The 17,925-nt window shown below is 44.4% G+C and overlaps 2 protein-coding genes across 4 annotated transcripts in view; both read right to left on the bottom strand.

Moving 5' to 3' along the window:
* LOC139546939 (cytohesin-interacting protein-like) overlaps positions 1-17,925 on the bottom strand; it is a 142,727-nt gene that overhangs the window by 61,742 nt on the left and 63,060 nt on the right. The gene's annotated exons all lie outside the window — the stretch shown is intronic.
* The window catches only part of LOC139546936 (activin receptor type-1-like), a 37,157-nt gene that overhangs the window by 11,470 nt on the left and 7,762 nt on the right, over positions 1-17,925 (bottom strand). For 2 of the 3 annotated variants that reach the window (XM_071355923.1, XM_071355924.1), the window contains exons 2-7: positions 13,787-13,860; positions 12,986-13,240; positions 12,399-12,662; positions 11,642-11,902; positions 2,553-2,758; positions 326-425 (exon numbers count right to left, since the gene is read on the bottom strand). In XM_071355923.1, the coding sequence (XP_071212024.1) occupies positions 326-425; positions 2,553-2,758; positions 11,642-11,902; positions 12,399-12,662; positions 12,986-13,240; positions 13,787-13,853 (1,153 nt within the window). In that variant the 5' untranslated portion in view covers positions 13,854-13,860. The remainder of the gene's footprint in view (positions 1-325; positions 426-2,552; positions 2,759-11,641; positions 11,903-12,398; positions 12,663-12,985; positions 13,241-13,786; positions 13,861-17,925) is intronic. The other variant, XM_071355925.1, reaches the window with a different exon arrangement.

The following is a 17,925-nucleotide window of genomic DNA, read 5'->3' as shown; positions in this document are numbered from 1 at the left end:
TCCCCATTTGACACGAAACCAAACATGTTTGTTAAAAAATATTTTTTGTTGGTAGTTACTTTGGCTATCTGGCCAAGTTTCAAACCGAGTTGTAAGAAAACTAAGAACACTTCCAAAAAAAATCTACTCAGAAAACTCCCGGGGTCAGGGAACAGCACGGGCTCTGTTTTGCAAAACAAATCTGTTCCAAAGGCGTTTCACTTTAAGATGTCTTAAAGGGGCATTTTACTCGAAAACCGTGTCCGTGCATACAATGGACGCCCTGATCCTAAACGTACACCTCAGTTACTGAACAAAGAGAGAACAGACTGTATTGGACACTGACCCACACATTCGTTGAGTGTGATTTGTCGGGCGACGGTTCTCTGAACTAGGAAGGGGAGTCCGGAGCCGCTTCCCGACGTGCACGAATGATCCAGCAAATCCTGAGAGAAGGGGAGGGACAGCCAATAAATGAACAGCATCCAGAGGGATCAGATCAGCCGGTAGTCCCTAGATGAAAAAGGTGTCCCAGCCCCGGACATAGCAGAGCATATGGGATTCATTGGAGTCTGATTGGAGTGGGAGTTGTTCATTCTGCGCCGTCTCTCGGTCTGGTTAGTGGCCACGCTGCAGAGACGTCGGTCTGTCAAATCAAATTTTATTTGTCACATGCTTCGTAAACAACAGGTGTAGACTAACAGTGAAATGCTTACTTACAGGCCCTTCCAAACAATTCAGAGGATATAAAAAAAAAATAATAATAATAGTAACACAAGGAATAAATACAAAATGAGTAACAATAACTTGGCTATATATATATATATACACGTGTGTGTGTGTGTGTGTGTGTGTGTGTACGCGTATACACACACACACAGGGTACCAGTAGAGTCGATGTGCAGGGGTACGAGGTAATTGATGTAGATATTTACATATAGGTAGGGATAAAGTTTAGGCAACAGGATAGATAGACAGTAGCAGCAGTGTATGTGGTAAGTCAAAAGAATTACTGCAAAAAAGGGTCAATGCGGATAGTCTGGGTAGCTATTTGGTTAACTATTAAGCAATCTTATGGCTTGGGGGTAAAAGCTGTTCAGGGTCCGGTAGGTTGGGTCTGTCTGTGTGTCTGGCCTCCCTGGAGCAGCAGAGGGTCCTCTGCTTGGTAAATAACAGCAGTCCCTGGTGATTAGTGAGCTGAGGGGGCTGATAGATGTGATGTAATCCCAGCCCTAGACTCCAAACAGGCACAATGCTGCTAAGCCTTTAAATGTGCATCTTATCTCCAGGCTTCTGCAGGGCACCATGACTGACACAAGGGGGCAGTGTTTAGCAACTCCAAATTTGGCTGAGAAAAACACTAACAAGAAGAGAGGACTAAAATGGAAACATTTAAGAGATAGATACTTAATGCATAAAACAACAGCTGTGTGAAAGCAAGTAAAGGAAAGGAATGCTAAATGGAAGCTGTAAATCCAAATGAGAACTCATTTTGTTGTGAGTTTAACATCCCTGTTTGGTGGGAGGGCAGATCTGGGCTGTTCGGTGGAAGGGGGTAGGGGAGAGAGGCGTGGGGGGAAATTCAGCCACAGCATTATCATAATCACCACAGACTTAGGCACCCAGGGCCTAGGGAGAGGGGGACCTGCATGTGTTTTAAGGAAATGTGTTTACATGTTTGACTGTCACCACTGTTCCTAATAACTTTCCTCTGGGTGCTGCCAAGCACTTTTTAATTACACTGAAACAAACATTCTGCGGCAGCATATTTTGGGTTTCCGTTGCCAAGTACTGTGATGGGTTTGGAAATAGCTTGAAATAGATCCAAAAATCAGCAATTCCTCTTGCACACCCCAGCCCAGTGTTTTCAGGGATACTGGTCAGTGGTCACGCTTTGCTGTAAACACTAGGCGTGTTTAGTGTTTTCCTTTAAGTTTTTAATTAAATTCATGGGATTTTCTTGCGGTGGGTAAATTGCAGACGTTTATCAAACAAACACTGATTACAGTTGCGAGCTCAAAGCATTCTTTCACTACAGTATGCAAAATTCTACAAAACGAGCAATTTTGTTGAAATCATGTGTATCCGTGATAGGCTCAATTTGCTCTGGTAAAACAAGATGCCCATTTTCCATCCCAGTAGTAGAAGAAACACTTTCATTACCAATTGAAAGGGCAGAAAATTAATCCCAGCACAGTTGATATAGGCCTACTACATGAACACCCAGGAACATGGAGTGCACGACTACCTAGCACGCACTCTAGTCTAGAGCACACAAAAATGCTCTTTGGGCTCAACATAATCACATAGCTTGAGAGTCCATAAATGTTTTCAGTGCTGTACTGTGTGGACTAACCACTCAAACCACAGCTCCCCACCCAGCCCATCCCAGACCTTGGCCCATATTTCTAAAGCCTCTCAGAGTAGAGTGCTGATCTAGGATCAGTTAACTTTTAGATCATAATGAAATTACATTATGGACAGGCAGGACCTGATCCTTGTAAAGCTCTCCTACTCTGAAATGTTGATAATATGGGCCCTGGTATGGTGCCGTAGGATCATGTCCTACTCACCGCCAGTGTGCTATCCCCCACGTTGGAGGCTATGAGTCCGTCTATGGTGCCGTACTCCGCCTCCCGGGCCGTCAGCCTCTCCATCTGGTTCTGGTGGATCCGTCTGAACACCAGGATGGCGATGCCTGAGAGGACGATGAGCACGATGACCGGAGCCACGATGACGATGGCCAGTGTAGTCAAGCTGTAGTTGGGAAGGTCGCCTGCTACGAGGAGAAGAAAGAGGTTTAAGTTCATTTGAACATCTTGGTACATACAGTCAAACATTTGGACACAGCTGCTCATTCAAGGGTTTTTCTTTATTTTTACTATTTTCTACATTGTAGAATAATAGTGAAGACATCAAAACAATGAAATACCACGGATGGAATCATGTAGTAACCAAAAGTGTTAAACAAATATATTTTACATTTGAGATTCTTCAAAGTAGCCACCCTTTGCCTTGATGACAACTTTGCACACTATTAGCATTCTCTCAACCAGCTTCATGAGGTTGTCACCTGGAGTGCATTTCAGGCGTGCCTTGTAAATTTGTGGAATTTACTTCGTTCTTGAGCCAATCAGTTGCATTGTGACAAGATATGGGTGGTGTACAGAAGATAGCCCTATTTGGTAAAAGACCATGTCCATATTATGGCAAGAACAGCTCAAATAAGCAAAGAGAAACGACAGTCCATCACCTTAAGACATTTAGTTCAGTCAATCTGGACAATTTAAAGGAACTTTGAAAGATTCTTCAAGTGCAGACGCAAAAACCATTTCAGCGCTGTGATTAAACTAGTTCTCATAAGGACCGTCACAGGAAAGGAAGATCCAGAGTTACCTCTGCTGCAGAGGATAAGTTCATTAGAGTTACCAGCCTCAGAAATTGAAGCCCAAATAAATTCTTCAGAGTTCAAGTAACAGACATCTCAATATCAACTGTTCAGAGGAGACAGCGTGAATCAGGCCTGCATGGTCAAATTGCTGCAAAGAAACCACTACTAAAGGACACCAATAAGACGAAGAGACTCGCTTGGGGCAAGAAACACGAGCAAATGGACATTTGGTGCAAATCTGTCCTTTGGTCTGATGAGTCCAAATTCGAGATTTTTGGTTTCAACCGCTGTGTCTTTGTGAGACGCAGAGTAGGTGAACTGAATCTCTGCATGTGTGGTTCCCACCGTGAAGCATGGAGGTGGTGGTGTGCGGGTGCTTTGCTGGGGACACTGTCAGTGATTTATTTAGAATTCAAGGCACACTTAACCAGCATGGCTCGTGTTTGTTATATTGTTCGATGTTCCGTTTATTATTAAACTCACCACCTGCACTTGCTTTCCGACTCCCAGCGTATACGTTACACTAATAGTTTATGAAAATGTTAAGCTACACGTTGCGTCAGCCTCATTGCGTAAAACAATTTTGTATTAATTTGGGATCTATCGCATTCCACAACTGTCCCAGACTATGTTTGGAATATTTATTTCTCGCACAGAATAAGTCAACTTTGGTATTATGGGGGCTAGGACATTGACATAGTCTAGTGCTTTTGCTGTTCATTAGGCCTACACTTGTTTGCTGACAAAAAGTAAATGTGGACAGTTGTTCCATTATCTTCAATATGCACCTCGGAATTGGATAAGGACGCACGCAGTTACGTCCCCGATGTGTCGATCTTCACTTATAGCCTGTGAGAAAGACCCGATTACATGGATGGAGAGACATGTGAGTGAGAGGTGCTTCGGAGCACACAGCACTCAGGGAGAAGGGAATTATAATGATTATATTAAGCCCAAGGGCACAACACCATTGACAGCAAAAGGCATGGATTTTTTGGGGGTGCATTACGGCCACACAAAGGTGATGTCAACGGGAAATTTGAGGCATTATCAAGTGCTTGTCAAATTGTAAATAAGAGACTGATGAAGTGTGTACAGCCTGCGCAAACTCACGTCTTTCAATTTATTAAAATTCAAAACATATAGCCCAACGTTTTTTAGAACAACTAAAGTTACATTAATAACTAAATTCAGCATATAGGAGTCCCGATTTCCTTGTTAACCGCTCAACACAAAATAGCCTTGTGTGCACTCCTTCAAATCGTTTGGAGAAAATATCCTTTCTTTTATTCAGCTTTGTTCTATTGTATTCTTCATACTATAAAATTATGCTACAGAATTCTAAGAAAATCTTGTCTGCTAAATCAACTAGTGTAGGTCACAGCCATATAGCATAGCCAGAACAGTACCGAACATAAGGATAACTCCAAGTACGAAGTTTGTTCTTCTGAAAAATACTACAAAAAGGTATGCGTCAGTGGCTTATGGAAGCCAGGAGATAATAAATGTGTTTGTTAATTAAGGGTCAATAATTTGATTGACAAATCACAGTCTCACAGAATTTTGTGACCGCCACAGCAGTGGAAACGTGTTCTCTGAAGTGCTGAATCACGCTTCACCATCTGGCTGTCTGACTGACGAAGCTGGGTTTGGCAGATACCAGGAGAATGCTACCTGCTCCAATGTATATAGTGCCAAATGTAAAGTTTGGAGGAGGACGAATAATGGTCTGCGGATGTTTTTCATGGTTCGAGATAGCTCCAGTGAAGGGAAATCTTAACGCTAGGGCATACAATGACATTCTAGACGATTCTGTGTCCTGAACTTTGTGGCAACAGTTTTTATTTATTTTTATTTATTTTACCTTTATTTAACTAGGCAAGTCAGTTAAGAACAAATTCTTATTTTCAATGACGGCCTAGGAACAGTGGGTTAACTGCCTGTTCAGGGGTAGAACGACAGATTTGTACCTTGTCAGCTCGGGGATTTGAACTTGCAACCTTTCGGTTACTAGTCCAACGCTCTAACCACTAGGCTACCCTGCCGCCCCAAGTTTGGGGAAAGCCCTTTCCTGCTTCAGCATGGCAATGCTCCTGTGCACAAAGCGAGGTCCATACAGAAATGGTTTGTTGAGATTGATGTGGAAGAACTCATTCCAACATCATTGTCATTAATATGAAATTGGTCCCCCATTTGCTGCTAAAACAGCCTCCGTTTCTGCACTCGGCAGTCCCGTTCTGTGTGCTTGTGGGGCCTACCACCAAGCGATTGAGCCGTTGTTGCTCCAAGACGTTTCCACTTCACAATAACAGCACTTACTTGACCGGGGAAGTTCTACCGTTGCAGAAATTTTACGAACTGACTTGTTGGAAAGGTGGAATCCTATGACGGTGCCGTGTTAAAAGTCACTGAGCTCTTCAGTAAGGCTGTTATAGTGCCAGTGTTTGTCTATGGAGACTGCATGGCTGTGTGCTCGATTTAATACAATAGTCACAACGGGTGTGGCTGAAATAGCCAAATTCACTAATTGGAAGTGGTGTCCACATACGTGTGTGTGTGTGTGTAGACAGTTGAAGTCAGAAGTTACATACACCTTAGCCAAATACATTTAAACCCAGTTTCACAAATCCTGACATTTAATCCAAGTAAAAATCCCCCATCTTAAGTCAGTTAGGATCACCACTTTATTTGAAGAATGTAAAATGTCAGAATAATAGAGAGAATTATTTATTTCAGCTTTTATTTCTTTCATCACATTCCCAGTGGGTCAGAAGTTTACATACACTCAATTAGCATTTGGTAGCATTGCCTATAAATTGTTTAACTTGGGTCAAACGTTTCAGGTAGCCTTCCACAAGCTTCCCACAATAAGTTGGGTGAATTTTGCCCAATTCCTCCTGACAGAGCTGGTGTAACCGAGTCAGGTTTGTAGGCCTCCTTGCTCGCACACGCTTTTTCAGTTCTGCCCAAAAATGGGATTGAGGCCAGAGCTTTGTGATGGCCCCTCCAATACCTTGACTTTGTTGTCCTTAAGCCATTTTGCCACAACTTTGGAAGTGTGCTTGGGGTCATTGTCCATTTGGAAGACCCATTTGCGACCAAGCTTTAACTTCCTGACTGATGTCTTGAGATGTTGCTTCAATATATCCACATCATTTTCTTGCCTCATGATGCTATCTATTTTGTTTAGTGCACCAGTCCCTCCTGCAGCAAAGCACCCCCACAAAATGATGTTACCACCCCCGTGCTTCACGGTTGGGATGGTGTTATTCAGCTTGCAAGCTTCCCCCTTTTCCCTCCAAACATAACGATGGTCATTATGGCCAAACAGTTCTATTTTTGTTTCATCAGACCAGCTGACATTTCTCCAAAAAGTAGTCTTTGTCCCCATGTGCAGTTGCAAACTGTAGTCTTTTTTTTAATGGAGGTTTTGCAGCAGTGGCTTCTTCCTTCCTGAGCGGCCTTTCAGGTTATGTCGATTTAGGACTCGTTTTACTGTGGATATAGATACTTTCGTACCCGTTTCCTCTAGCATCTTCACAAGGTCCTTTGCTGTTGTTCTGGGATTGATTTGCACTTTTCACACCGAAGTACGTTCATCTCTAGGAGACAGAACTCCTTCCTGAGCGGTATGACAGCTGCGTGGTCCCATGGTGTTTATACTTGCATACTATTGTTTGAACAGATGAACGTGGTACCTTCAGGCGTTTGGTGCTCCCAAGGATGAACCAGACTTGTGGAGGTCTCCAATTTTGTTTCTGAGGTCTTGGCTGATTTCTTTTGATTTTCCCATGATGTCAAGCAAAAAGGCACTGAGTTTGAAGGTAGGCCTTGAAATCCATCCACAGGTACACCCCCAATTGACTCAAACTATGTCAATTAGCCTATCAGAAGCTTCTAATGCCATAACAATTTTCTGGAATTTTCCAAGCTATTTAGAAGGCACAGTCAACTAAGTGTATGTAAACTTCTGACTAGAGGTCGACTTCAAGTTTTTATAACAATCGGAAATCGGTATTTTGGGCGCCGATTTGCCGTTTTTTTTTTTTTACACCTTTATTGAACTAGGCAAGTCAGTTAAGAACACATTCTTATTTTCAATGACGGCCTAGGAACGTTCTGCCTCAAACGACAGATTCTTAACCTTGTCAGCTCGGGGGATCCAATCTTGCACCCTTACAGTTAACTAGTACAATGCTCGAACACCTGATTATATTGCACTCCACGAGGAGCCTGCCTGTTAGCGAATGCAGTAAGCTAAGGTAAGTTGCTAGCTAGCATTAAACTTATCTTATAAAAAAAAAACAATCAATCAATGACTGTCATTGCTCCAAAGTGTACTTAACCATAAACATCAATGCCTTTCTTAAAATCAATACACAAGTATATACTTTTAAACCTGCATATTTAGCTAAAAGAAATCCAGGTTAGCAGGCAATATTAACCAGGTGAAATTGTGTCATTTCTCTTGCGTTCATAGCACGCAGAGTCAGGGTATATGCAACAGTTTGGGCCGCCGGGCTCTTTGCAAACTAATTTGCCAGAATTTTACGTAATTATGACAACATTGAAGGTTGTGCAATGTAACAGGAATATTTAGACTCATGGATGCCACCCGTTAGATAAAATACGGAACGGAATAAACGTTTTGTTTTCGAGGTGATAGTTTCTGAATTAGTCAAAAGTTATATGGTTTAGAGAGAAATAGTCAACGCGTTATAATTCCTGTAATAACTTGCGGCTGAATTTGAAAGGGGTTCCTTCGTTATTTTACCGTTCATGTCTTCCATAGAGAATGTCTTGATCTCTACCTTATTTGAATAAGGTCTGTGTTTCGTGCAGGCTTAAACCGCCTCGACGTTTTGATACCCGTGTAAATCTCACTAGGATAAGGTAACGTTTATCAACATATTTTCATAAATCCACTCTACAACTTTTTTTATCTTCACTTATATTTAGCCAATATTGATCAGAGTTACCTTGTCCTATGGATATCTACACAGTTATAAAATTGGCACGGTGATGTAAGCCTACACGAAACACACACCTTATTTTAAGTGAATCTAAAAATATCCTATGGAATAAATGAAGGAACCGCTTTTCAGATTTTGCTAGAAGGTGTGATGGGAATTATGACTCGCACTTTGGTTGTCAATTCTTACTATGCCCATTATTAAAATAGGATTTCCTGCATATAGAAATTAAAGTTTTGGTTTTCAACATTCATTACAGGTAACTTAAACTCTATTTTTATTCAAACAGTTGAGAGTATTTTGTCTCCTAAGCAGACTTCAGAGCTGTGTGCGCGTGTGTGTATTTATGTATTATATAATTTTTTCATATATTTTTTTATTAAATCGGCATCGGCTTTTTTTGTCCTCCAATACATTTACATTACATTTACATTTAAGTCATTTAGCAGACGCTCTTATCCAGAGCGACTGAAAAATCATAATCGGTCGACCTCTACTTCTGACCCACTGGAATTGTGATACAGTGAATTATAAGTGAAATAATCTGTCTGTAAACAATTGTTGGAAAAATGACTTGTGTCATGCACAAAGTATATGTCCTAAACGTCTTACCAAAACTACAGTTTGTTAACAAGAAATTTGTAGAGTGGTTGAAAAATTAGTTTTAATGACTCCAACTTAAGTGTACGTACACTTCCGACTTTAACTGTATATGCAAAAAAAGAAACGTCCTCTCACTGTGAACTGAGTTGATTTTCAGCAAACTTAACATGTGTAAATATTTGTATGAACCTAACAAGATTCAAAAACGGAGACATAAACTGAACAATTTCCACAGACATGTGACTAACATAAATGGAACAATGTGTCTCTGAACAAAGGGGGGGGTTCAAAATCCAAATAGTGAGTATCTGGTGTGGCCACCAGCTGCATTAAGTACTGCAGTGCATCTCCTCATGGACTGCACCAGATTTGCCAGTTCTTGCTGTGAGATGTTACCCCACTCTTCCACCAAGGCACCTGCAAGTTCCGGGACATTTCTGGGAGGGGGGGGGAATGGTCCTAGCTCTCACCCTCCAATCCAACAGGTCCCAGACGTGCTCAATGGGATTGAGATCCGGGCTCTTCGCTGGCCATGGCAGAACACTGACATTCCTGTCTTGCAGGAAATCATGCACAGAACGAGCAGTATGCCTGGTGCCATTGTCATGCTGGAGGGTCATGTCGGGATGAGCCTGCAGGAAGGGTACCACATGAGGGAGGAGGATGTCTTCCCTGTAATGCACAGCGTTGAGATTGCTTGCAATGACAACAAGCTCAGTCCGATGATGCTGCGACACAGCGCCCCAGACCATGACGGACTCTCCACCTCCAAATCTATCCCGCTCCAGAGTACAGGCCTCGGTGTAACGCTCATTCCTTCGATGATAAACGTGAATCCGACCATCACCCCTGGTGAGACAAAACCTCGACTTGTCAGGGAAGAGCACTTTTTGCCAGTCCTGTCTGGTCCAGCGACGGTGGGTTTGTGCCCATAGGCGACGTTGTTGCTGGTGATGTCTGCCTTACAACAGGCCTACAAGCCCTCAGTCCAGCCTCTCTCAGCCTATTGCGGACAGTCTGAGCACTGATGGAGGGATTGTGCGTTCCTGGTGTAACTCGGGGAGTTGTTGCCATCCTGTATCTGTCCCGCAGGTGTGATGTTCGGATGTACCGATCCTGTGCAGGTGTTGTTACACATGGTCTCCCACTGCGAGGACGATCAGCTGTCCGTCCTGTCTCCGTGTAGCGCTGTCTTAGGCGTCTCACAGTACGGGCATTGCAATTTATTGCCCTGGCCACATCTGCAGTCCTCATGCCTCCTTGCAGCATGCCTAATGCACATTCACGCAGATGAGCAGGGACCCTGGGCATCTTTCTTTTGGTGTTTTTCAGAGTCAGTAGAAAGGCCTCGTTAGTGTCCTATGTTTTCATAACTGTGACCTTAATTGCCTACTGTCTGTAAGCTGTTAGTGTCTTAATGACCATTCCACAGGTGCATGTTCATTAATTGTTTATGGTCATTGAACAAGCATGTGAAACAGTGTTTAAACCCTTTACAATGAAGATCTGTGAAGTTATTTGAAAAAGGGACGTTTCTTTTTTTGCTGAGATATCTATCGTGGATACACACACACACACACTCTTTTTACTGGGGATAGGAGAGTAGTCATTAAGGTTCATAGAACAGAGTTGGGTGACCACAGCTCTACATGGATTCAGTCTGTGTCCCAAATGGCACCCTATTCCCTATTAAACTAACCTTTGGGTCCTGGTCCAAAGGAGTGCACCACGTAGGGCAATGTTTCCCAACCCCAGTCATCAAGTACCCCCCCAAAAGTACACATTTTTATTGTGGTCCCAGACAAGCACAGCTGACTCAACTTGCCAACTAATCATCAAGCCCTTGAGTTGAATGAGGTGCGTTTGTCCGGGGATAAAATGTTTACTGTTGGGGGTACTTGTGGACCGGATGTGGGAACCACTGGCATAGGGAATAGGGTGCCAATTGGGACGCATCTCAGTGTCCTCTGTTCTGCTTTGCCCTAGAGCTCTGTGTCAAACCACGCTGACAATCTCAGAGAGGACAGAGGAGGAAGTAGACCGCGACTAAACAATATGCAAACGTCCGTCTCTTTTCTCAGACTCTCCCCTCCTCTGCTGTAGAGGTGCTCAGGGTGGAACTGCCACACAGACCCTGAAAAGCAATAGATGGCCGTGCAGAAAACGATTTCACACACCCTGGCGTGGTGCCCTCGCGGGAGAACGGCCAAGTGGATGGAATGACGCTCCCTCTGACCTTAAACGCGGGCAGAACTAACCCTTATAGACGGTTACAGACAGTCCTAATTGGAAAAGAGGATTCCTAGAGTATTGTTTGCACTTGGCCTGACAATAAGGCGAAACTGGCAGAGCATCATGAATGAATGGGTAAGAAAACTATATCCCAAAGAAAAAAATCACAGCGCCTCGTCACCACTGGTTTATCAATTGAGCACCTGCCCGTGAACCGTGTCAGTGAATCCATTAGAGACAGCAGATCACCGAGAGCATATGGCACAGAAATGTTTTCGTTTTCCTGGCATGAATAACCTTGGTTTGAATGCAAATGTGCATCACACAGACCTCTCATTAGAAAAGGGATGCATATAAATGAATGTGAGACATTGGTTGCGGGTCCCAAATGGCACCCTGTTCCCTATATAGTGCACTACGTAGGGAATATGGTTCCATTTGGGACACAAATGTATTTATTTACCTATGACAGGCAGCGCCACGGTGATATTCATGTTACACAGGTGGCCCTGGCAGCACTCCACGATCTGGTCGCGGGAGGGCGGCGTCTTGCAGGTCATCCTGCTCTGCTCGTACACCTTGAAGCAGCCCTTCTGGGAGACCAGGGCTCCGTCACTGACCGTCAGACTGGAGAAGCAGTGCTGGCCTATACAGCGCCGCCCGGTGGCACACGAGCGCCCCTCGCACACACACTCGTGCTCGCCAACAGACTTCACTTTATCCTCTATGCAGGTAACAGAAAGACAGCAGGGTGAAGTTGCCCCTAGACGCTGATCTTGGGTCAGTTTAGAATTTCCCCCACTAATGGTTAATGGGGGAAGCGGATACGAGATCTGTACTTAGGGCCAGCTTCACCCAGGAGCAAGTTATTCCCCATACTAACATTTACTTTCCTGTGTGTAAACCAAAAGAAACACTTTATAGCCTCCAAAAATATAATAATGATGATACCATGGATGGTCAGTCCTTGCATCCTATAGTGCTGTCCATGAATTTGAGAGTGATAACATTGAGCCCCATCCCTCAGCTTTTTACCGAAACAAGGGCAGGGAGTACTCTGTTATTGTTTCAACTGCTGATTGCTGCTTTAATGCATATCTGTATCACTAACTAAATCTAGATGAATTATGAAACACAAAGTGAGATAGAGCTTCAATGAGGCCAAGATCATTAAAAATATATATGGTAATGATTTCAGTGAAAACAGGGTGGTGGGTTACCTTTCGCTGTTGCTTCCACAGTGATGTTCACGTTACACAGGTGCCCCTGGCAACACTTGACTATGCGGCTGGGAGAAGGAGGGGTGGCACAGGTGGCTCTCCCCTGGTCGTCATCCTGAAGGCAGCCCTTCTGGTGAACCACAAACCCGTCACTGATCTTGATAGAGGAGAAACACTGCTGGCCCGTACAGCGCTCTCCGCCATCACACGACCGCCCCTCACACACACAGTCAATGTCTCGCAAGGCAGGCATCACTTCCTCATCTGTTAAAAATAAAAAGGGAGGTGGAGATTGGAGAAATCTACAAACGCTTATAATTCTCAATCATTGAAGAGAATATAACAAATCTTCTGGTAGTTTTGTTGTTATTCACGCATGTACCCAAATGGCCGTCACACAAATGAACACACTGAATATAAAATGTGTCATTAGCTAGATCTATGTGCAAAGTGGTGATGTGCTGCTTAGGTAGGTCGGTATCGGTAGTGGAAATGTTTATGAGTCAGCACATTGCTAGTGCTAAGCCTACGTTGAGGGCGGGATAAAAACATGAGCGTGATGAATCCAATGAGAATAAATGTGTCACCTCTCGCTGGTGTTGCCACTGTGACATTCATGTTGCAAAGGTCGCCATGGCAGCACTCCACCATCAGGTTATGGGATGGGGGACTTTCGCAACTTATGGACTCCTCGCTCCGCCCCACAATGCACCCCTTCTGCTGGACGGAAATGGCGTTCTGGACGGAGAGGGCCGAGAAGCACTGCTGACCAAAACACCGGTCTCCTACGTCGCACGACGGCCCATCGCACGCACACTCGTAGTCGCTCACGCTCCCCTCATCTGCACAGGAAACACAGTCAGACATGGGACAGAACCGAAAAGGAAACACATTTAACCATCGATAATGGCATACAGTATCCTATGTGGATGTTCGGCATTGTGAATATCATGGTCATCATCTTAGTGCAGGAGCTTTGGTATATTCAACCTTCCTCATTTTCTTCTCTCTTTGACTTGAGAGATTTATCATTTAGCTGCTACACTAAAGTAGATGATGCAGAATAATAAGTATCCCCAGCCAGCCAGACAGAGACAGTGAGAATTCCTCAGTTCTCAGTCTGAGAGCCTGTCACTGCAGTTGTTAAAAAATGCTGCAAGACAGCGGGGGGAGAGGGAGAGAGGCACAGGGACAGAATGAGAGCCAAAACATGCCCTTGACAGAAATATTTTAACTCACTACACATATTCGGAGCCGTGTACTTGGCCAACTGGATGGGAAATGGTACTGAATGGGTGTAGTCTCCGAAGAGACACGCTAAATGTACCCCAATCTCTTTGTAAGTGAGAGTAGCCATGTTTTTTTAAGGAGACGTGTCAAAAACTTACCTTTCACGCTGGAAGAGGGTAAAACCAGAAGTATGAAGACCAGGAAAAACATGTCGCCATCTAACATTGTAGACCTGGAAGACAGGGTAGAAGTTCCACCAAATGACATTTGAATAGTGTGTTCGCTAAACATGGACCTGCCGGATAGCTTACAATCTATGTACTCAGAAGATTCCCTGACAAGACAAATACATTTATTTGCATCACACAGATAAATTGACAAGCAGCTTCTGTATAAATGCCTTTGTTATGTCCACTAAAATGAATTCAAGCCAATGGTGTGACAGTATAAGAGGAAAGAAAGAGATGAAAGAAAAGGATTTAGATCTAAAGAGCACCATGACAGAGGGGAATTTTACTGCGAGAAAAAAATACCTTTCCTTGTTTTCAGTAAAGAGTCAACACCAAGTTTAAAATGCTCAAGTAAAGTGGGTCTCATGCCTTCCTGTTGTCCTGGCAACAAGGCATTGAGTGGCAAGCAATTGGGCGACTAGTGCTCTCCTATTGGCTGAGCTGTACTGGGAGAGAGAGACAGCCTACTTGGCAGCGAGTGGAGCAGACAGACGCAGGAGGAGAACGAGGAGGAGGACGAGATGATCACAGCAGGGAGCCCAAATAGAAACATTTCAAATGAAGAGGCTGCCTCTAACCATTCAATATTGCATGTATCTTTAGGCACAGCGACATAAAATGTACATTTACGTCCGTTTGACTTCGGCTGTGATCTGTCTGACTGATTCAAACAGAGCACACCGCCCTCTAGAGCAACACATCCACACCCCATAAAAATTAGGATGCATGTTTTCCAAACTATTCCTGTACCAAATCCACATTGATAAGATTTGATGATTGTTGCCGTTGGCCAAAAACTCCCTACAATTCCGCCACCTATTCCCCATGCAGCGTGTTTATGACATACTAAGCCAGGGCAGACCGTTATCTTGGCAGTGTTTGTGTCTGCCCACTGATAAATACCCCAGTGTTTCCCCCAAAGCCTTTGTGCCTGCTCCCAGACATAAATGATTAAGCACGTAATGTTAGCATTACCCCAACGGCGTCTGTATGGCCCCGCTCACACACAGACCACATGTTGCTCCTTTTAATCAGAGCACAAAACAGAGGCTGCCACTGAAAGATAATCATGGGCTCTGTGCAGAGCAGAGCGGGGGTAGGAGGACCGAGGGGGGCACCCAGGGGACACACAAGTATGGCCAGGGGGCAACGAGAGGGCAGAGGGACAATGCAGCCACAAAGTCCAAATTGGCTACAAAAATGTAAGGTTAGGGTTAGGCATGAGGTTAGCAGTGTGGTTAAGATTAGGTTTAGTTTTAAAATCAGATTAAGAAGAAAAGTGGTATAAATGGTCGGGCTTTAGCCATAATGACTTTGTGGCTGTGTTAACTAGTGACGACCAGGTAGGGGAGGGCACTGAGGAGGAAAGGAGGGGGGCAGGTGAATATTGTGCCACCCAAAAATGAGCACAGGGTACAGACAGGTAAAGGAGTATTTATACCCAATGGAAAAGCATAATTTGTAGCGCAGTGATGCAATGCCGTTTTTCGTCACTAAAAGGGGCAGCTCCTTGTACTACTCTCAGAAATTCCTACATACTCCTGTGCCTGATCATTCCTTGCGCAGCCGTGGGTGCAGTGTTGTGTAGGCAATGAAGTGTTTTTGTTTTTTACCACCAACTCGCTTGGTTCCTTGACCCCTTGACTTTTTCCACATCTTGTTACGTTACAGCCTTATTCTAAAATAGATTACCTTTTATGTATCTACAAACAATACTCCATAATGACAAAGAGAAAACAGGTTGACATTTTTGCAAATGTATAAAAATTAAAATTCCTTATTTACATAAATATTCAGACCCTTTGCTATGAGACTCGAAATAGAGCTCAGGTGCATCCTGTTTCCATTGATCATCCTTGAGATGTTTACACAACGTGGATTCTACCTGTGGTAAATTTCAGTTAATTGGACATGATTTGGAAAGGCACATACCTGTCTATATAAGGTCCCACAGTTGACAGTGCATGTCAGAGCAAAAACCAAGCCATGAGGTCGAAGGACTTGTCCGTAGAGCTCCGAGACATGATTGTGTTGAGGCACAGATCTGGGGAAGGGTACGAAAACATTTCTGCAGCATTGAAGGTCCCCATGAACAGGATGGATCATTCTTAAATGGAAGAAGTTTGAAACCACCAAGATGTGACGCTTGGCACTCAAGTCTTGCTCACATTGAGGAAGAGGTTGTTGTCCTGGCACCACACTGCCAGGTCTCTGACCTTCTCCCTATAGGCTGTCTCATCGTTGTCACATCACTGTTGTGTCGTCAGCAAACTTAATGATGGTGTTGGAGTCGTGTTTGGCCACGCAGTCGTCGGTGAACAGGGAATACAGGAGGGGACTAAGTACACACCCCTGATGGGCACCAGTGTTAAGGATCAGCGTGGCAGACGTGTTGTTGCCTACTCTTACCACCTGGAGCGGCACGTCAGGAAGTCCAGGATCCAGTTGCAGAGGGAGGTGTTTAGTCCCAGAGTCCTTAGCTTAGTGATGAGCTTCGTGGGCACTATGGTGTTCCCTTCTGATTTTGGGTAACTGCCAGATTTTTGCAACAAACACCACGGGTGCAGAAGCAGATAGGGATGGCATAAAATGACACAGATCTCCCCAACACCCTGATACAGGATGTGTCCCTTCAGGCACTTAATACATCACCTCAATTATCTGCCCAATGTATCTCAGCCACTTCCACTTAATCTGCCACTAGCCTTTACCTAAAAATGGGGTGTTTCATTTGTTATCTTTTACAAAAAATGTCACTGTCTGCAGTCTGCCTCCGCACAAAGACAAGAACGCAACCCAATTTGAGAGAGGATTGCCTAGCTTTTGAACCGTATCAAAGGCAAAACCCTACCGCCATCTTGAGAGGCCCGCTTGCACTAATGCCGGTGATGAATAACAAGTTCGGTTCTGCAAGGCAGAGTCAGACAGATCTGATGCAGTAGTTTTGCTAAGGGATGAAGATGTGCTCCTCCTGATATTAGACCTCAAAGTTGGAGACAAACAAGGCCAGCAACATCTGCAGAACACATTGAGCAAAACAGAAAGAGCAGTAAATTTTTGGAGTGGTGTGCCTCCCTCTGTCCCTGCATATTGAAATCTCTGGCAGTCTCTTAGCTGCAATGAGTTAACAGAGCAGACATCCTGAGAGGGGTGTGCTGCTTCCCAAACCCCCTACAACCCCCCCCCCCCCCCCCCCTCTCTCTCTGTCTCAGGGAGGGAGGCCAGGCAGTTCTCGTTGGCTGCCATTTTATATATCTTGGGCTAGAATCTAGTATCACTGTAATAGTCGACCAAGGGGAGGATAAAAAACACAAGAGGGGAGATCAAAAACAGAGCGCCCTATAAAGTACATAAGCAGGGGATTGGAAGGGGTGGGTGTTGGCAGTGGAAAGGCTTTGCTGAGATGTTGTCTTTGAGGACCAAGTGGGACCAAACAAAAATGTGGCCAAATTGTGGTCGGAGCAGCTCGAAAAATAATCAAGTTTCATGCAGTCGTCCTTCTCTCTCAAACGATTCAAAGTCCCTGCTCCTTTTCAAAACCCTACATTTTCATCAAGATGAACATTTCACTGTTGACTGTTGAGTCACATGCATACACCAGATATTTGGATTCATCCTCTTTTACCCAACCATCATGATTCCATCATGTTTGTTTGGTCGGTTGCGATATGCTCAGGTAACGATTGGTGCGATGCATTGTATAACAGTATATTGAGTGAGTGAGTGAGTGATTGAGAGAGTGTGTGTGTGTGTGTGTGTGTGTGTGTGTGTGTGTGTGTGTGTGTGTGTGTGTGTGTGTGTGTGTGTTGCTTGGGCCTGGGTGCCCTGCAGGAGCTGCTGAGTCATCAGGCTGCCGAGCTGGGAGACAGGAGGTGGAATCTGTGTCTGAGCTGGCGCTGGCATAGTTACCATGGCACAAATAGCCCCAGCGCCAGAGGAGCCACAGGCAGAGCAAGGCACAGCTGACCCAGTCTTGGCCTGCTCCGGGGCCCATGCCTCCCCTCACATGTACCCATCCCACTCAGAGGAGCGTGACACCAGGAACACGCAGATGGCCCGCTCCGAGG

Source organism: Salvelinus alpinus, chromosome 20 (assembly GCF_045679555.1).
Source record: "Salvelinus alpinus chromosome 20, SLU_Salpinus.1, whole genome shotgun sequence".
Classification (NCBI taxonomy): Eukaryota; Metazoa; Chordata; class Actinopteri; order Salmoniformes; family Salmonidae; genus Salvelinus; species Salvelinus alpinus.
The sequence above is the reverse complement of the archived record's forward strand: the minus strand, read 5'-3'. Positions and strand labels throughout refer to the sequence as shown.